At 53.4% G+C, this 18,891-nt stretch overlaps 1 protein-coding gene across 1 annotated transcript; it reads right to left on the bottom strand.

The window, feature by feature from the left end:
- Window positions 1–11,726: 11,726 nt before the first annotated feature.
- LOC103633735 (subtilisin-like protease SBT4.3) lies at window positions 11,727–15,654 on the bottom strand. Its single transcript, XM_035961219.1, is given in 11 exon segments — window positions 11,727–12,283; window positions 12,411–12,624; window positions 12,727–12,810; window positions 12,812–12,845; window positions 12,954–13,175; window positions 13,345–13,406; window positions 13,495–13,987; window positions 14,445–14,682; window positions 14,808–14,899; window positions 15,226–15,347; window positions 15,568–15,654. Coding segments are annotated over 11 exon segments (2,205 nt in total).
- Window positions 15,655–18,891: the final 3,237 nt, after the last annotated feature.

Genomic DNA, 18,891 nt, shown 5'->3' with positions numbered 1-18,891 from the left:
GACGGGGGCTGGGGATCCCTCGGACTCAGAGGAGAACTCCTCCTCTGAGTATTCCGAGTCACCGAACTTGTCCGACGGAGGAGTCGGCTCGCGCTTGCGCTTGGTGCCCTTGCCCATGGTGGAAGCAGACAGAAGGGAGGAGAAGAAGGCAGCAAGTAACAGCGAAGAGATGTGAAAAAACCAGAGAAGCAAAGGCGTTATTTATAGAGGGGAAGGCAACCGCTCACTTCCAACCGCGGTCACTGAACAGTCGCAAAGCATTCAATAAGCACTCCCACCCATCTGAAGACACGTCAGACAGCGGACGCCGTTTCATGCATCACTACACCCATTGGGACTCCAGTCAACAGCGCAAAGGATATGATTACACTAGCCGTCCCATCGCATTACTACTCAGAGGCAACCGGCTAAAACACTCAGCGTACCAAGCTGTCCCTTGCCCACACCCATTGGGGGGGGGGACGCCCAGGAATTATCAGTATATTTTTCAAAACGGTCACATCCGTGCAGGGCACGCAGTGAATACCTCGAGACAAAAATGAGATATCAACAAGAGTTAGAGGGAAGCCAAATATAGCCAGTAGAGTGCAAAATATGGTCGACAGAAATGACTTGAAGACTAGACAGAGAACGTCCATCAAATGTCCAATCAGTCACAGAGCAAATAAATTACACTACCTAGCGAGATATGGATGGATTGCGAACTCGGCTGCAAAAGACAAAATACATGCTGACCTCTGAAGCATAATATTGATGACATAGCGCGGATGACATCATGCCAATTTTTTACAAGCAGAAAGGATAATTTTCAGCAAAAGGACACAGAAGGAAGACCTTCGAGTGGATTATCCTCAAAAATCCACTTGAAGGTCGGGGGCTACACCCATTGGGTGCACCTTCGGTGCACCCCATGGATTATCATTCTAAATCAATATAGTGCCGACCTCTAAGGCGTGGAACAAGATTGGAAAGATCAATCCTCAACTGAGATGCAGGAACGCGAATGGAGATAATCTTTGGAGAAGACCTTTAAGTAGATTATCTTCTAAAATCTACTCAAAGGTCGGGGGCTACACCCATTGGGTGCACCTCCGGTGCACCCAATGAAGTCCAGAATCTTACAATCCAAAATGCTGATTTCTAAGGCACAGGCACAAAACTAAACTTTGGTCGAACAAGTGATCAGAGCAAGAGAAAACAGCAGGGAGTCATTTTTGGACCTTGGATCTTTGAGTTGATTACCTCCAAATCAACCCAAAGATCGGGGGCTTGTGGGAGATAGATATCCCCCGGGTCCACTAAAAGAGTAAAGGACCTCACGAAAGGCCCAAGGGCCCAATAAATCGTAAGGTCATTCTTTCGTGGGCCTGGGGAGAAACAACCGGCAAAGCAGAACGACATGAGGCTGGATTGGTGCAAACCCGGACGGCCCACAGCGTCGAGCGAATGGCTGCAACAGAGATCCGACTTTCCCGCGCTGGAGTCTCCATGCAACGAAGCCATGCGAGGATAAGTCGGCGAGGGTTACGTAGGGATAATCTCAAGAGGTTCACTATCTTTTAGCTACTTGTTGTTATCTTACCCACGTGTACTGCCCCACGGTCGAGTATATAAGGCCTAGGGGGCACCCCTTCAGAACGATCGACCCTATCCTACTTAGCCACCCACGTAAACTCTCTGTGCCTTCAACCCAGAGAGCCCTCTTGTAACCACAGCCGAATTCTCATCAGGACGTAGGGTGTTACGCATCTCTAAGCGGCCCGAACCTGTAAATCTTGTTCACTGTCTCTCGTGCGATCGGCACGAACCATTTTGCTACAGTCGTTGACACCGTCCTACTCCTAGAAAGCACCTTGAGGGGCAACCCCGGGTGTGCGGTCGGACCCAAAACACCGACAGATCTCCAACACAGACCACACAGCTTCTCAGATAAAGAGGAGAGTGGAATAAAAGGTTTTCCCAATTATATAACTAACTCCATTGACATATAACAGGTAAACCATAATGCAGGGGGTACCCACACTCTGGTGACAGTCATTACAAAGATCCAAACCAAACATAGTTCATCATGACAAACATAAATGCACAGGATATAGCAAACTACCCTGTCTAACTAAGACTAACTAAAAGCGAGACTAACGCTAAGACTGTAGCTTCTACGTATATATTTTGTATTAATTACAGGATCCAACTCTAACGATCTATGGTTCTAGATTTATCTTGGTCTTGCAGTCGGGATTGCCATAAGACTGGCGTCCACGCCGAGGTGAGCGGTACGGGTGCTGAGTCCCAACGGGGGCAGGGGAACCATCATCCAAGTGACGACGTTCAGCGCGCTCAGCCCGCAGCAGGGCGATCTCAGCACGAGCCCTACTCAGCTCGTCTAGTGCATGGTCCAGCTCCGTGTTTAGCACGGCGGCTAGGTTGACTGTGCTGCTCAACCTAGGATTGTCCTCACCAGCAGGTGAAACAATCACGCCTCCTGTGCTGCCAGATGGACGGCGGGGGTAATACTTCAGGTCGAGACCGTCAGCTACCCCACCGAGAACTGAGCAGTAGTGCGAAAGCGCACGCCGTGCGACATCTTGCATGGCCGCCTCAGCTGAGTCCCGCTCAGAGATAGAATAGTGCTCTGAGCAGGCCTCTGCACCCTGGAGACTGTTCTCCGGACGGCGCACCAAGCAGGTCGCCTCCCAGCGGTCCGGGTAAACCCCGCGACTATGCTGGTAGACCACACAGCGATACTCGATGGACCAAGTACGCCGGTCAAGTGCCCGACGTAGCAGGGTGTCGAGCGCATCATGGAAGTGACACCCGCGAGCAGCGTCACGAGTGATGGGTCGAGCAACCCATCCTTCCAGCTCATGGTCAGCAGGGAAGTCGGTGTCGTGGCTCGGGCTGTCGTCGTCATCTCCGTCGTCTGGGTCTCCTCCAGCAGCTACTCCAGAGGCTGGGGCGCCCAGTGGTGATGCAGGGGGCACCTCCAGAGGAAGCACAGGGGAGCAGCTCCTCACAGACTCTATCTCCTGCTGGAGCGAGAAAGAAGAGCCCTGTTGCTCCTGTCGTCGACGTTCCTGCTCCTCATGCAGACAGTGGTGCAGTCTCTCCAAGTGGCTGGACTGACCGGCCACGGGACGACGAAGCGGACGCTCCGCAAGGCGGGAGGGTAAGAAGGGGATGACGGACTTTCGTGCAGTGTGTCTAAGTCGAGCCATCTACGAAAGACACCGCAAGCAAAAGAGTGAGAACAGAATTAATATGACCAGCAAATAATGAACCATAAATAAATGAAGGATTAGAATAAAACAAAATTTTCAGCAAGGTATAATATATAGTAGAACATAGATTTGGTCAATATGACCAACTTTTGAAGGGGTACCAAAGTCAAGGCAGGGGCAGAGGTCTATAATCCTTAGAACGACCATTCTACTCTAGGTTAGCGGTCCTACAGTCAGCACGGCTTTGATACCACTTATGTCACACCCGGTTTTAGAAGGTAAACCGAATGCGAACCATGTACGTGCCAGGATCAGTTATTCAGGTACACAGCAGTTACATAACATGGACATCATCACATAGTGCTCAAATAGTATTATAAAGGGAAATAATAGTCGATTACATCATACGTCTGAGACGTCCACATAGTCCTTACAATAAATCAAAGTGCGAAAACGAAACGTAGATAACCGCGGCCTTCACAGGCAGCCGACTGGGGGTTGCCGCTAACCCACGCCTAGAACTCATCGTAGTCTTGGAACTCCTGGAAGTCTCCTTCCACAGCTTCGTCTTCTCCTGAGCAGTGGTTGCAATGCTGACAACCTGGGAATGGGGGGTTTGGTGTGTAGAGCAAGGGTGAGTACACATCAACATACTCAGCAAGTATCCTGTTTGGCTGTAGTGGACTAGCTTTATGTGGGGATAAGTCAAGCAGTTGCTTTTAGTTGGTCAGATTATTATTTACTAATAGAAAGCCAGGTTTTAGTATTAACCCAAGTTATTAGCCCGATGTACCCTTTCCAAACGGAAAGAATACCACTTACCAGCACCATAGTCATAACCAGAACCATCGATCTCATAGCCACCTGTACCATAATGTCTCTGATCAAGTACCACTAATCACTGGAGCTCCCTTGGCCGCTCATAACCGCGAGCACGGCTGATATATCAGTTTTCAAACACTCTGCAGAGGTTGTGCACTTTACCCACAAGCCGTGATTCCCTTTCTGCCCGGAGATCATGACTCTCCATTGATCACTACCAAGGTGACCCAGCAGGGCATCACTACGTAGCCTTTACAAAGATTCCTCGGGGTTGTAGCCACCCGTTAGGTTTCCTAAATGCACCGCACTCCTCCCCAAGGGGCGAACCCAAACTTGGCAGAGCGAGCCGCATACACCGAGCCCCATTGACGGCACGACGGCTAAGTGAACTACACCCCGGATCCTCTAATTATTCAGCTAAGGGCATCCCATTCCACCCTCATGGTTGCAATGTTTTCCCGGGCGGTCATCCATAGAACAGGTCCTTACGGAGAGGCACTCGAGAAACCGCTCGAGCCCCCTTGAAGACCACAAGTATAACATCATCATAAGAAAGGGGAAAACAACGTATCATAGATAATCTCATCATATTCATTGATTAGAGTTAAGCAATAGCATAAAGCTAAGCAATAATAATCTAACCCAAATAGGTAACCAAGGACATGGATAACAAAGCTAGTCAATCCTTAGGCATAAATGTGTAAAGCGGGAGGTGAATTAAAGAATGAGTAGGACAGAGATAGGTCAAGGGACACTTGCCTCCACCAACCGACTGCTGCTCAGGGGCTTCTCCTGCGAGTTCCTCGGGCTCTTCGACCGGATCGTTCTCTATGCGGTTGCAAGCATACATACATCCATCCATTCAAATTAGGGAACAAACAGTACACCATACAAGAGAACAAATGAAGTAAATATGCATAGAATATCATGTACGATAATGAACTTACCATGGTTAGAAAGGAATGAGAAAAGGTCTCGCGAGAGTTAAAGCTTATGCCCGAGACGCACTATGGGTTGATGAATAACTAGACGTCACGTGTTCTAATTCCAATTGGTTCTAACAAAAGAATTAGCTACATGCACTAATGTAAACGTGACCACTTTTAGTAGATTATCATTGAATGAGATAGATGATTAGCTGTACAAATTAACTAACGCAACCAATTTCCAAATTGAGACTCCTATCTTATTAATATAAACAACGTGATTAGCGCAGATAGGATACGGGGGGGTAGACGGGGCTAGGGGGTAGACGATCATGTCGCGAGCGCGACAGGGCGCTATGCGTCGCGTCGCGAGCACGACGAGCTACGCCAGAACGCTGCGCGAGCACGCGCACGCGCAAAACCACACTTAACGTGCCGCGAACGAGTCGCGCACGCGTCGGGGCCGTGCGCTGGCCGAGCTCGAGGCCGCGCGCCGAGGGCACGCTGGGCCGAGCTCAAGGCCACGCCGAGGGCCGACACGACACGAGCAAGGCACGGCGGGGCGAGCGGGCAAACACGGCGCACGGACGGGGCGAAGCACGGGTAGGACGGGGGCACGGCCGAGGCCGGGCGCGGGGGCGCGGGCGGTTGGGCCGGGGTCGGGGCGCGGGCGGCCGAGCCGAGGCCGGGGCGGGGCGGTTGGGCCGAACGCGGGGGAGGGGCGGCGCGGGCGGCCGAGCCGGGGCCGGGGCGGTTGAACCGGGGGGAAGCTCGCTGGAGGGGGCGAGCGGACGAGGGGGCGGGCTCGCCGGAGGGGGCGGGCGTGGGACGGGGCTCGCTGGAGCGGCCGAGCCGGGGCGGCTGGGGCCGGGCCGAGCTGGGCGGGGTCGGGGGCGCGAGCGGCCGGGGTGGCCGGGGCCGGAGCCGGCCGGGCGCGGGCGAGGCCGGGGCGGCCGGGGCCGGGCCGAGCTCGCCGGAGCGGCCGAGCCGAGCGGCGCGGGTGAGGGGAGGGCGCCGGAGGGAGGAGAGAGAGGAGGGAGAGGGAGGAGAGGAGGGAGGAGGAGGGGGGGCCTCACCAGAGGGGGACGGCGCGGCGGCGGCGCCGGGGAGGGGAGAGGCAGCGGCGGCGCTAGGCAGGGGAGAGGGTGAGGGAGAGAGAGAGAGAGAGAGGGAGAGGGAGGGGATTTTTGGAAAAAGAAAAAAAAGAGAGGGGGGGAACGGTTGGGCCGACTGGGCCCAAAGGGGGGGAAGGGGGGCGCGGCTGGGCCGGCGCGGGGCCCACGCAGGAAGGGGGGGAAGGGGGGCGGCTGGGCCGCCAGCTGGGCCGGCCGAAGGGGGGGCGGTTGGGCCAAAAGGGGAGAAGGGGGGAAGAGAAAAGAAAAAAAAGAAAAGGCTTTTTCTTTTTTCTAATTTCTAATTTTCCTCTAGATGAAAGCATTCACATTTTTAATCAATCAAAAAGTATGCATGGTTCGGCATGGTGCATCACACAAAATAAAGTGTTTTAAGGTTTTGCTTTACACGAGGTCTAAAGCCAAAACCCGTTGTGACTTTGGAAAAGATCAAGGCTTAGCGAGAAGAAAAGGGAAAAAGGAAAGAGTAACGCCTGAATTTGGTGAGAGAAAAGAAGAAAAAATTCTACCCCCAAATTCAGGGCGTTACACCCGACCACCTCGAACGTGAGGGTCTCCCTTCGGAAGTTGGAGGGTGTTCCAAAGCAGACGGGAAGGTCGAGTTGTCCGAGGGGCTGGACACGCTTCCCGGGGATGATCCCGTGGAAAGGCGCAGCGCCTGCCCGGACCGAGGACAGATCAACACGGAGGAGCCCGAGGGTCTCGGCGTAGATGATGTTGAGGCTGCTGCCTCCGTCCATGAGGACCTTGGTGAGCCTGACGTCGCCGATGATGGGGTCAACAACGAGCGGGTATTTCCCCGGGCTCGGCACGTGGTCGGGGTGGTCGGCTTGGTCGAAGGTGATGGGCTTGTCGGACCAGTCTAGGTAGACTGGCGCCGCCACCTTTACCGAACAGACCTCCCGACGCTCTTGCTTGCGGTGCCGAGCCGAGGCGTTCGCCGCTTGCCCACCGTAGATCATGAAGCAGTCACGGACCTCGGGGAACTCTCCTGCCTGGTGATCTTCCTTCTTGTCGTCGTCGCGAGCCCTGCCACCCTCCGCGGGTGGCTCGGCCCTGTGGATGTGGCGCCGAAGCATGGTGCACTCCTCAAGGGTGTGCTTGACGGGCCCCTGATGATAGGGGCACGGCTCCTTGAGCATCTTGTCGAAGAGGTTGGCACCTCCGGGGGGTTTCCGAGGGTTCTTGTACTCGGCGGCAGCGACAAGGTCCACGTCGGTGGCGTCGCGTTTCGCTTGCGACTTCTTCTTGCCCTTCTTCTTGGCGCCGCGCTGAGTTGATGCCTTGGGGGCATCTTCCGATGGGCGACCCTAGGGCTGCTTGTCCTTCCGGAAGATAGCCTCAACCGCCTCCTGGCCAGAGGCGAACTTGGTAGCGATGTCCATCAGCTCGCTCGCCCTGGTGGGGGTCTTTCGACCCAGCTTGCTGACCAGGTCGCGGCAAGTGGTGCCGGCGAGGAACGCGCCGATGACATCCGAATCGGTGATGTCGGGCAGCTCGGTGCGCTGCTTCGAGAATCACCGGATGTAGTCCCGGAGAGACTCTCCCGGCTGCTGTCGGCAGCTTCGGAGGTCCCAGGAGTTCCCAGGGCGCACGTACGTGCCCTGGAAATTGCCGGCGAAGGCTTGGACCAGGTCGTCCCAGTTGGAGATCTGCCCCGGAGGCAGGTGCTCTAACCAGGCGCGAGCGGTGTCGGAGAGGAACAGGGGGAGGTTGCGGATGATGAGGTTGTCATCGTCCGTTCCACCCAGTTGGTAGGCCAGCCCGTAGTCTGCAAGCCACAGTTCCGGTCTCGTCTCCCCCGAGTACTTTGTGATAGTAGTCGGGGGTCGGAACTGGGTCGGGAACGGCGCCCGTCGTATGGCGCGGCTGAAAGCCTGCGGACCGGGTGGTTCGGGCGAGGGACTCCGATCCTCCCCGCTGTCGTAGCGTCCCCCACGCTTGGGGCGGTAGCCTCGGCGCACCCTCTCGTCGAGGTGGGCCCGACGGTCACGGTGATGGTGCTCGTTGCCGAGGCGACCCGGGGCCGCAGGCACTGTGTTGCGCGTGCGCCCGGTGTGGACCGAGGCTTCCCGCATGAATCAGGAAGTCGCGGCGCGATGTTCCGAGGGGTACCCCTGCCTTCGGGAGGCGGAGCTTTCGGCCCGTCGGACCGCGGCGCCCTCCAGGAGATTCTTGAGCTCTCCCTGGATACGCCGCCCCTCGGTGGTTGATGGCTCCGGCATCGCGCGGAGAAGTATTGCCGCTGCAGCCAGGTTCTGGCCGACTCCACTGGAAGCGGGTGGCGGCCTCACCCTGACATCGTCGGCGATGCGGTGCTGGAAGCCCTGGGGTAGATGACGCACTTCCCCGGCCGGAGGTTGGCCCGCCCATTCCTGCCCGACGTCCCGGCGGATCGGCTCAAGTGTTCCTGCTCCCTCGTCGAGCCTGGCCTGCACCCCGCGGATTTGCTCGAGCTGTGGGTCATGACCCCCCGCCTGAACGGGGACCACAGCTAGCTCCCGTAGGATGTCAACGCGAGGCACATGCCTAGGGAGATCACCGTTCTCTGGCATACCAAGATGGTTGCCTTCGGAGGGACCCCCTAGATCGACGTGGAAACATTCACGACTTGGGCCGCGGTCCTCGTCGCCGAGGCTGCGGCTACCGTCGGAACAGTCGGAAAGGCAGTAGTCGCATGCGGTCATGAAGTCCAGCATGGCACTGGGGTTACGAAGTCCGGAGAAATCCCAACAGAAGTCGGGCATGTCGTCTTCCTCGGACCCCGAGGGCCCGTAGGTCGAGGCATCCGTTAGCCGGTCCCAGGGCAACCGCATACGATACCCCAGAGGGTTTGGACTCGCCTCTACGAGAGCGCCCGCCAAAGCGAAGTCGCTTGGCGGGTTGAGGCTGAATCCAAAAGGTGTGAGATGGGAATCGGTGGGTACCTCTTGGTCGACGGGCGGTGACGAAGTCACGTCAGGGACGGACTGCACCGTCGTCTCAGGTACGAGGGTGACACCCAGCAAGTCCTTCGCGAGCGTGCTAGCGTCGTCCGTTTGCTTGGGATTGGCGTGTTGCGGGGAGACGGCGCTCGTCTTCGTCTCAGACGCGAGGTCGAGGCCCGACGTGCCCCCTTTGGGGCACCGGCGCCGTCGACTCGCTCGACAGCCGACGAGGCACTGCCTCCTGCTTGGCCTTGGTTGCCCCGCCTCCTCCTCCGTCGGCGGGGGAGAGGGCGGGGTGAGCTCGAATGTCGTTCTTCCACCGCGCGGGGAAGACGTCGTCGATTCCGCCGCCGGCGGGCGGGCTGTCGGCCGCCATTGTCGTTGTCGCACGGCAGGGGAAGGAGTATCATGTCGTAGCTGCCGTCGAAGGACATGAACTCAAGACTCCCGAAACGGAGCACCGTCCCGGGCTGGAAAGGTTGCTGAAGACTACCCATCTGGAGCTTGACGGGAAGCTGTTCATCAACATGCAGCAGGCCCCTACCTGGCGCGCCAACTGTCGGCGTTTCGAGACCGGGGGGTCCCTGGACCGACGAGTAAACTGTCGCCGCGTGCCCCAGCCCAGATGGGTCGGCGCGAGACGGAGCGCGAAGGGGGGAAAAGGCAGCCGGAGAGAGAGAGAGGTGGAAATCCCGCGGCCTTCGTGTTTGTCCCGCGCCCAGGTCGGGTGCGCTTGCAGTAGGGGGTTACAAGCGTCCACGCGGGAGGGAGCGAGCGGCCTCACGCGAGCGCCTGTCCCGTTCTCTTCCCCGCGCTACCAACCCTCTGTAAGAGGGCCCTGGTCCTTCCTTTTATAGGCGTAAGGAGAGGATCCAGGTGTACAATGGGGGGTGTAGCAGAGTGCTAACGTGTCTAGCGGAGGGGAGCTAGCGCCCTAAGTACATGCCATCGTGGCAGCCGGAGAGGTTTTGGCACCCGGTTCGTGTGGTGTCGTGGCCGTCGGAGGAGCGCTGGAGTCTGGCGGAAGGACAGCTGTCGGAGCTGTCGAGTCCTTGCTGACGTCCTCTTGCTTCCGTAAGGGGGCTGAGAGCCGCCGTCGTCATAGAGCGTGCGGGGCGCCATCATTGCTTGTCTGGCGGAGCGAGCCAGATGGGACGCTGGTCTTGTTTCCCGTAGCCTGAGTCAGCTTGGGGTAGGGTAATGATGGCGCCTCCTGTTGACGTGGTCGGTCTGTGCCCTAGGTTGGGCGATGTGGAGGCTCCTCCGAGGTCGAGTCTGTCTTCCGAGGCCGAGGTCGAGTCCGAGCCACTGGGTCGGGCGAGGCGGAGACCGTCGGCTGAGGCCAGGGCTGAGTCCGAGCCCTGGGGTCGGGCGAAATGGAGTTCGTCGTCTTCCGGGGCTGAGCCCGAGTCCGAGCCCTGGGTCGGGTGGAGCGGAGTTCGCCGTCTTCCGGGGCTGAGCCCGAGTCCGAGCCCTGGGTCGGGCGGACCGGAGTTCGCCGTCTTCCGGGGCTGAGCCCGAGTCCGAGCCCTGGGTCGGGCGGAGCGGAGTTCGCCGTCTTCCGGGGCTGAGCCCGAGTCCGAGCCCTGGGTCGGGCGAAGCGCAGTTTCCTATGGTGCCTGAGGCCGGGCCTGGCTGCCTGCCAGCCTCACTGTCGAGTGGCACAGCAGTCGGAGCGGCGCAGGCGGCTGTCCTTCTGTCAGGCCGGTCAGTGGAGCAGCGAAGTGACTGCGGTCACTTCGGCTCTGTCGACTGAAGGGCGCGCGTCAGGATAAAGGTGTCAGACCACCTTTGCATTAAATGCCCCTGCGATTTGGTCGGTTGGCGTGGTGATTTGGCCAGGGTTGCTTCTTGGCGAAGACTGGACCTCGGGCGAGCCGGAAGTATGTTCGTCGCTGGAGGGGGGCATCGGGCGAGACGTAGATCCTCCGGGGTCGGCTGCCCTTGCCCGAGGCTGGGTTCGGGCGAGGCGTGATCGAGTCCCTCGAATGGACAGATCCCTGACTTAGTCGCACCCATCAGGCCTTTGCAGCTTTGTGCTGATGGGGGTTACCAGCTAAGAATTAGGAGTCTTGAGGGTACCTCTAATTATGGTCCCCGACCTATAGTGATCCCCAACATATCTCGAATAGATCCGTGACAGTGAGAAATACACAGAGGTTGTCTCGGTCTTGACTAGACCATCTGGAATGCTACATATCAAATTTCACCAGGGGACATCACCAACTACTTCTCTCTTTTTTGCTTTGTGTTTCGAGTTGTGTTTGCACCCAAAAAAACGGCAACGACAAGCAAGCAAGCAAAAAAAAAACAAGTTTGACCACCCAATTTGCCGTAGAGACTTGTCGAGAACTTGATAAATGCCAATGATACGGATTAAAAAGGTGCCGTAAAAGTGGCAAAGAAAAATCGAAAGCACATTTTATAACGCACATCATACGTCCTTTCCTACAAAATTTATGCTGTGTTTCCGTTCCTTTTGTTTTAGCAACTCATACGCGAGCACGAATGAGGAATAATGCCAGGATATGCTAGTGTTGTTGGCGAGTTCATTCTAGAGATTCCATATGCTTTGTTATTTACGTATATTATTCCTGGCCAAAAACAAGGAAGTTTAATGCTTCAAGCATTGCAGAGAAGACAAAAGCGTTGCATGCATATGGCACCACCCTCACTGGGACTGGGTGGGATGAGCGCCCGTCATTGCATTGCGTACACCACCACTGGGCTTCTCACCGTATGCTCGTCGTTGTACCATACCACGGTGAAAGAGTAGACCGTGCCCTCCTCCAGCGCCGCGCCGGACACAGTCACGGTGAACGAGACCTTCTGGTTCTGCTCGCTGAACACTAGCCTGGCCGGCGAAACCTGAACCGAGACGACACTGGCCGCCTCGGCAGGAACCCCGACCCTGACGTCGTACACGGCGGTGGCGGCCCCGACGTTGGTGACGGTCCGCGGGAACACCGCGGTGAAGTTCTTCCCCGGCTCCACGGGGGCCGCCATGGTCGGGTAGTTGAGGTCGCCGGGAGAGCCAGGCGTCGTCGAGCCGTTGGAGCAGGCGGCGGTGGCGTTGGAGCCGGTGACGAGCGCGAGCTGCGTGGCGTTGTACCCCTGCGCGCACAGCATGGCCACGTAGTCGCTCTCCGATGCGTCGTACACGAGCCCTGGGTCGTGCGCGCTCACCGGGTTGAGCTGCCCGGCGCCGTACTTGAGCGCGCTGGCGTTGGAGTTGGCCGCCGTGTCCATCGGAGTGGCTGCATAGCATAGCATTTGCATTGCATTGCATCACGACGAGCTAGCGCCATGTGTGGTAACTATTATTGACGAACGGAATGGATCTTAATTTGATGTCGTCGTTGGAATGCAGCGTACAATACATACCGGTGGTGATGAGAGCCGACATGATCATCGCTGGCGACCAGTCACGGTGGAACGACCTGACGTACGCCGCGGCTCCGCTCGCGTGCGGGCACGCCATGGATGTGCCGGAGATGATGTTGTACTGAACCTTCCTCGTGTCGTTGGGAATGCCTGTAGGCGACGACAGCAGCGACCACGAGGCTATGATGTCAATCCCCGGTGCAGACAGATCAGGCTGCATTATTGGTTTAATTTGAGACAGTTTTAACCACACGCACGCGATATTATTTATATTTGCAGTGAATGACGGCAGGCAGGCAGGCAGGCACTCACTCACCTTCAAGACTTGAGGGGTGATCAGGTTGGGGCCTGGAGAAGAGAAGGAGGCGGCTACCGGAGCTTGTGGAATGTGGATCCACAGTTGTCTCGGTGCGGTCTATGGTGCCCACAGGATGACTGCAAAATTAACAGAGACCAGCAGGATTATTGGTTGTTTTCAGGCAATTGATCAAGACAGTACAGTTCACCCTAAACCCTAAACCACGATCTCACTCACTCACTCACCTTGTGCTGTTGACATAGGCCATGGTTTGGTCGAACTGATCCTGAGATACCGTCAGACCGGGGAGAGGCAGAGCGAAGGCCACATCGGGTATTCGGCTGACTATGACGACGCCTGCTGCACCGGCCAACAGAGGACCTGAACCGTCGTTTGCAGCGGCATTCTGGCAGAGGACGATCTTGCCTTTGTATGAGCCTCCGGCGAGGTTCTCTGGATCACAGGACCTACACTTCACAGCAAAAGAAACCATGCATATATATAAAAACGCACTAGCTGTTTATTTTCAAGAGTTTTGCGGCCGTCGTCGAACTGATTTTGATATGAACGAACTTGTGCAACATTAATTCCAGATACCCAAATGACTCAACACATGCTTTGTCATCATCTTCTTACCCGTTGACGGGGAATGCAAGCGTGGCATTTGATAGCGTTGGGAAGGTGTTAATGGAGGCTCCCTGCAAAAGAAGAACAATGCAGCAGTACTGCATAGTTTGTCACAGTACAAGGAAGCAAGTACATGTCGATTTCAGTTTCAGCGCTGACCACGATGGTCTTGCCATTCCCAAGGACAATCCTGTCGACGAATCGGCGATCGATGCTGCTCGCCGCCACAGACAGCATCCACGGCGCGACGTTGCAGACGTTCCCCAAATCCAGCCCCGAGTTCCCGGCCGCCGCGGACGTGACCACCCCACGCCTCATGGCGTGGAAGGAGCCGATGGCTATCACGTCGCCGAAGTAGTCAAACGGGAAGGGGCTACCGATGGAGATGGAGATCACGTCCACGCCGTCGGCGATGGCGTCGTCGAACCCCGCGAGGATGTCGGCCTCGCCGCAGCAAACCTTGTAGATGGCGAGCCTGGCGCCGGGCACCCCGCCGCGAGCTGTGCCGCCGGCCAAGCCGTACATGCTCACGTTGCCCACCGCGCGCCCGGCCGCGGTGGATGCCGTGTGGCTGCCGTGGCCGTCATCGTCCAGTGGCGACTGGCCAGAGCTGCTGGATCCTCCGTTGTAGGCGCGTGCTCCGATGATTTTACTGCATGCAAGCAATGCAAAAATGAATTTTAGAAGATATCTACTCTCGCACGAGCTACTAGAGAATTTTAGAAGATATAAGTATTATTTACTATTTAATGATCCTTTATTTAATAATGATTTTATTCTACATTATAAGACATTCTATTTTTAAAAGATATATATTATTTTTTGATATATATCTAGACAGTAATATAAGTGTATAGCAAAAATTATGCATTTTAAAACTCAAAACATCTTATAGATTAAAATGAAGAGTGTACTTTTGATAAATAAAAACATTTATATTATATTAAATCATTTTTTCTTTATTTATTTTCTTACAAAATAAGCCATATAGCTTAACAACCATAGATTATGATCCATTGGTTTAGAACAAGAGGTAATAACAACAATAGATTAACGTTGAGCATACTCGAGCTAGATAGACACTAAAAACAAAAAAAGCCTTTTCGTACTTGTTACACGTGAAGTTGTGGCATGTACCCTTCCACCTGCTCGGCGGTGGGCCAAAGCCTTCATCGGAGAAAGATGGCGAGTCAGGCCACACACCGGTGTCGAGCATACCGACGATGACATCACCCTCCAGTGGCAGCTCTTGAATGGGCGTTTGAGGGAAGCCCAGGAAGTCCCAGGATCTCGTGGTCAAAAGATCGAGGGTCCTACTTGGGAAGACTGAGACAACACCATTCATGCCTAAAGGTAATTAACAAATTAAAGGAAAAATAGTATAAGATTGAGGCCTAAATAAACCTCAATGCACGTACAATCACACAAAAATGATGGGGAAGAAGAGCATGTTAATTGTCAGTGTCACAAACCAGACAGTTTATGTGCCTCTTCTTTGCTCAACTTGGCGGCAAAGCCATTTAAGCTTCTCTTGTAACTACGCAGAATCCTGTCTGAAGCAGAGCTGCAAAAGACAAAAAAAAACACTGGCTCTTAATTTTACAAAGACAATATTTTTTTTCTTATATGCTTTCTTTTGCTCTGGAAGCCGGCAGTATTGGCTCTTGGGAGCATCGATTCCAATACGTTGGGACACTAACGTACGTTTCTAGCTCTAATCCATTATATCTGTCTCTTGTTTTTAATTCGTGTCGTTAGCATATATTATCTTTTCTTTTCTTTTTTCTCTAATTAATTCATTGTCTATTAACTCTAGTCTGTTACGTCATGATAAAAATCCAATTAATATTGTATATTCTAACGATACAGTAATCAAGGAGAGTTTTCGACCTGCCGCCGTCGAGGACCTGATCCAGCATGTCGTGATGAGCAAGTTCTACAGCAGAGAAGCCTTCAGTATGTTCTGACGCATCCGCGCTGCTGGGTAGATGCCCCAAGTACACGATGTAGACCTGCATGCTTATCACACGCACGATCAAACAACATAGTATATATTTGATGAAGTTGTTGCCTAGATCTATGTTAGATGATCCTGCAGGAAAACAAAACACAAGACAAGACAGTACAGCCAGCAAGCTATTGCTAGCTCGATCTACGTACTGGCTGCAAAACCATGCACATGCATGCATATGCTGGTCGCGAGCCACGTACGATCGATCCGTCTGACCTGACCTGGTCTCCATCGCCGACGGTTTCAGAGGCGCTGAGGTCTTTTGCGGCGATGGCGGTGACGAGGAGCAGAAGCAGCAGACGAGGCATCGTATCCTAGCTCCGTGTTGGAAGCTTGCGCGGCAGTGCTGCTCACGGAATGCATGAACACTTCCCGTAGTGCAGTGGGTCGGTCAATATGTACATGCGATGATAGGCTGAGATCGAGCAGCCGTGCAACAGCGCGCATTGCTTGATCCGTAGCCTTGTGCACGAAACATCGCAAGTGCGCGTGGCGCTCAGCGTCCAGCTGGCCGCCCTGTCCCTGTCCGTCGGGAAGCACGTCCTTGTCCTCTCCACGATCGAGATATCTCGGGCTCCTCGTGCATGGCGTGATATATAGTATTTAGAGCCCTGGGCTCTTTTTAACTACAGGAAGCCCCAACCACCCGCTTGGTTGACCAGACGACCATCCGGTCCACCCACTATAATGTTTACGCTTAGTTATACACAAGTTTACGCTCATGTACCATTGTATAAAACCAACCGCTCTACCTGGCCTTCCGCGCGATAGCTGAGACTAGGGTTTCAGTGGCGGCTGTTGCGCGACACGAGCGAGCACGGCGGACAAGCATCCCATAGACAAGATCCATGGCGATCGCCTCCCTGTCATCGTTCCAGAGGTGCCTCCTAGCCCAGATCTGTTCGCCCCTCGCCCTCTCCAGACTCGGTGATTCGCAGACTCGGCCAGCTGCCTAGGCACCGGCCACCGGCGTCCGGATCTCCTGCTTTGCTGCTCGCCACCACGGGGGCTCTCCGGCGTTGGCTCGACGCGGCAGTGCCCCCCGGTTACTCTGCCTCCTCGTCCGACCCCAGCGCCAGCCCCAATATCTCCTCCGCGATGCCATCTCCGACACCCTCTCCTGTTCCCGCGCCATCACCGACCAAGAATCCAGCTCCGGGCATCCCTGCGTCACCGCCTACACCGAGCTCCATTGGCCAGATGCCGACCGCCGCCTGCACCGAGGTCCATTGGCAATTCTCTATGATTCCTCTTTCTTGTCTCTCTAGTGACGGGTGTGGATTTTGTGGAATCTACGATTGATGGGGTTACGATTTGGGGGTTTTCTGCGCTTAAGGCAGCTGGCGGGGTTCGGGAGCTTCGGATCTGGTTTGTGGATTTCCATCCGCAAGGGCTGTTTGGGGTTCCGAGGTTGTGGGTTTCTGCTGGAATATATTTTCTAACCATAGAATTTGTTTAGAGGAGTTCAGATCTGTTCGTATTTGAGTCTGGATGTTTAACATCCGATACCGCATCCATATCAGAACAAATAAATTTGTATATGATGTCGATATCCATTTGTATCCTATCCCGCATAGCTAGTTGATACTATCCATATTCAAATCCGAATAGAAATCTGGAAACAAATGTAATATTAGTGATATACGATTGTGTCCGATCCATGTGCACCCTTAGCTTTATGATTTCACTGGGTTATTTGTGGGTATAGTTTCACTTATTTTTTTGCCTGGCTCCAGTTTTCTTCATTTAAGAGCAGTGCACGTATTCAGAAGCTGACTATGTAATTTCTTATATGTTGCTTTGAGGCAAATTGAACAGGGATTTGTTTGGCTTCCAAATGGTTTGTTGGTCCTAAAATAGTCAGAATAACATGACATTTGTGCTATAGGTAATATGATCTTCTAACTCAAGTTTGCATTCAGTTTAGACTTTAGGTTATGTTAGTCATAACAAGCTTGAAAAGACATATTAACAAGGAAAGATCATATTAACAGTTCATGTTACGTTTGCAGATATGGACCTCAGTGGTTTTCTCCACATTAGGAAAGCTGGAAGAGCCTTTTGAACTCAGTTTTTTGCTAACAGTGGTGTTATGGTGAAACCGAGTTTTGTGTGTATGTACCAACAGCTAAAATGTAAACACGACATTATCATAGCTGAGTACAGGAATAATTATCTTTTATATCTTATTGTAAAATCTGAAACAGTTCTCCTGTAGATGGTTAGCTTGCATTTTACGCTACAATTACCTCAGATCACTTCTTGTTGTATCTTACACCAATTTACGAAATTTCTTGATGCATTTTATGACAATCTCATGCGCTGAGAGATACATTCGATCTACATTCGTTATTATGAAACAGATGGACGATTTACGCTAAAATTTATACTCATTTACGTTGTTTTGGTTCACGATTTACGCTTAAATCCGTCCGAGCCGTAAATTTGGGCTCCATTCGCCATTACGAAACAGATATACGATTTATGGTAAAATTTGTGCTAATTTACAATGTTTTGGTTCACGTTTTTACGCTGAAATCCATTCGAGCCAGAACCCGCGCTCAATCGGCCGCACGCGATTTTCACGCCGTAATTCAGGCCTCATTTGCTGTTACGAAACATGTATACGATTTACGCTAAATTGTGTACTCATTTACACTGTTTTAGCTCACGTTTTACGCTAAAATCTATTTGAGCCAAAACCCGCGCACGATCGGACGCACGCGATTATTACGCCGTAATTTTCGGGACCCATTTACGGTTTCGAAACAGATATACGATTTACGCTAAATTTCGTACTCGTTTACGCTGTTTTGGTTCATGTTTTACGCTAAAATCTTTCTGAGTCAGAACCCGATCACGATGGGACGCGCGAGATTTTTACGCCGTAATTTTCGGGCCGCATTCGCAGTTTCAAAACAGATCTACGATTTACGCTAAAACTCGTAATCATTTACGCTGTTTTTGTTTACGTTTTACGCTAAAATCTGTCCGAGTCAGAACCCGTGCCCGATGGGACGCCCGCTGGTACGGGACGTGGCTATACCTGGCTGGGGCTTCCTGGTACTAATGGAAGCCCAGGGCTTCCATTACCTCGTCCCTATATATATATATATATATATATATATATATATATATATATATATATATATATATATACTAGGTGAGTGCGTTGCAACGGAACTGTATAATAACACAATAACTTATGTACATATGTATGTTATAGGTATATGTCCGTGCATTGCTACGGAGTTAATATTATAAAACACAATATTTTTTATATATTAATGTATTTTACCATAGCAACACACGAGCATATATCTAGTTAGATTCTTATGTGGTTAGGTCACAACTATTTAATTCCATTATGCTCTATAGATTGCATGTACACGAGATAGTTCACGGGCAACGTACTGATGAAGTGGTTCCTAAAGAGCTTCGGGCTATATGATAGTAACATACTGATGAGGTGGTTCCTAATACAAGGACTGAAGAAGTGGTGACTGGAGGGCTGGGGGTGTCTCATCACAGATTGCTACGACAGA

Source organism: Zea mays, chromosome 7 (genome assembly GCF_902167145.1).
Source record: "Zea mays cultivar B73 chromosome 7, Zm-B73-REFERENCE-NAM-5.0, whole genome shotgun sequence".
NCBI lineage: Eukaryota > Viridiplantae > Streptophyta > Magnoliopsida > Poales > Poaceae > Zea > Zea mays.
This window is presented reverse-complemented; position numbering and strand designations above follow the sequence as displayed.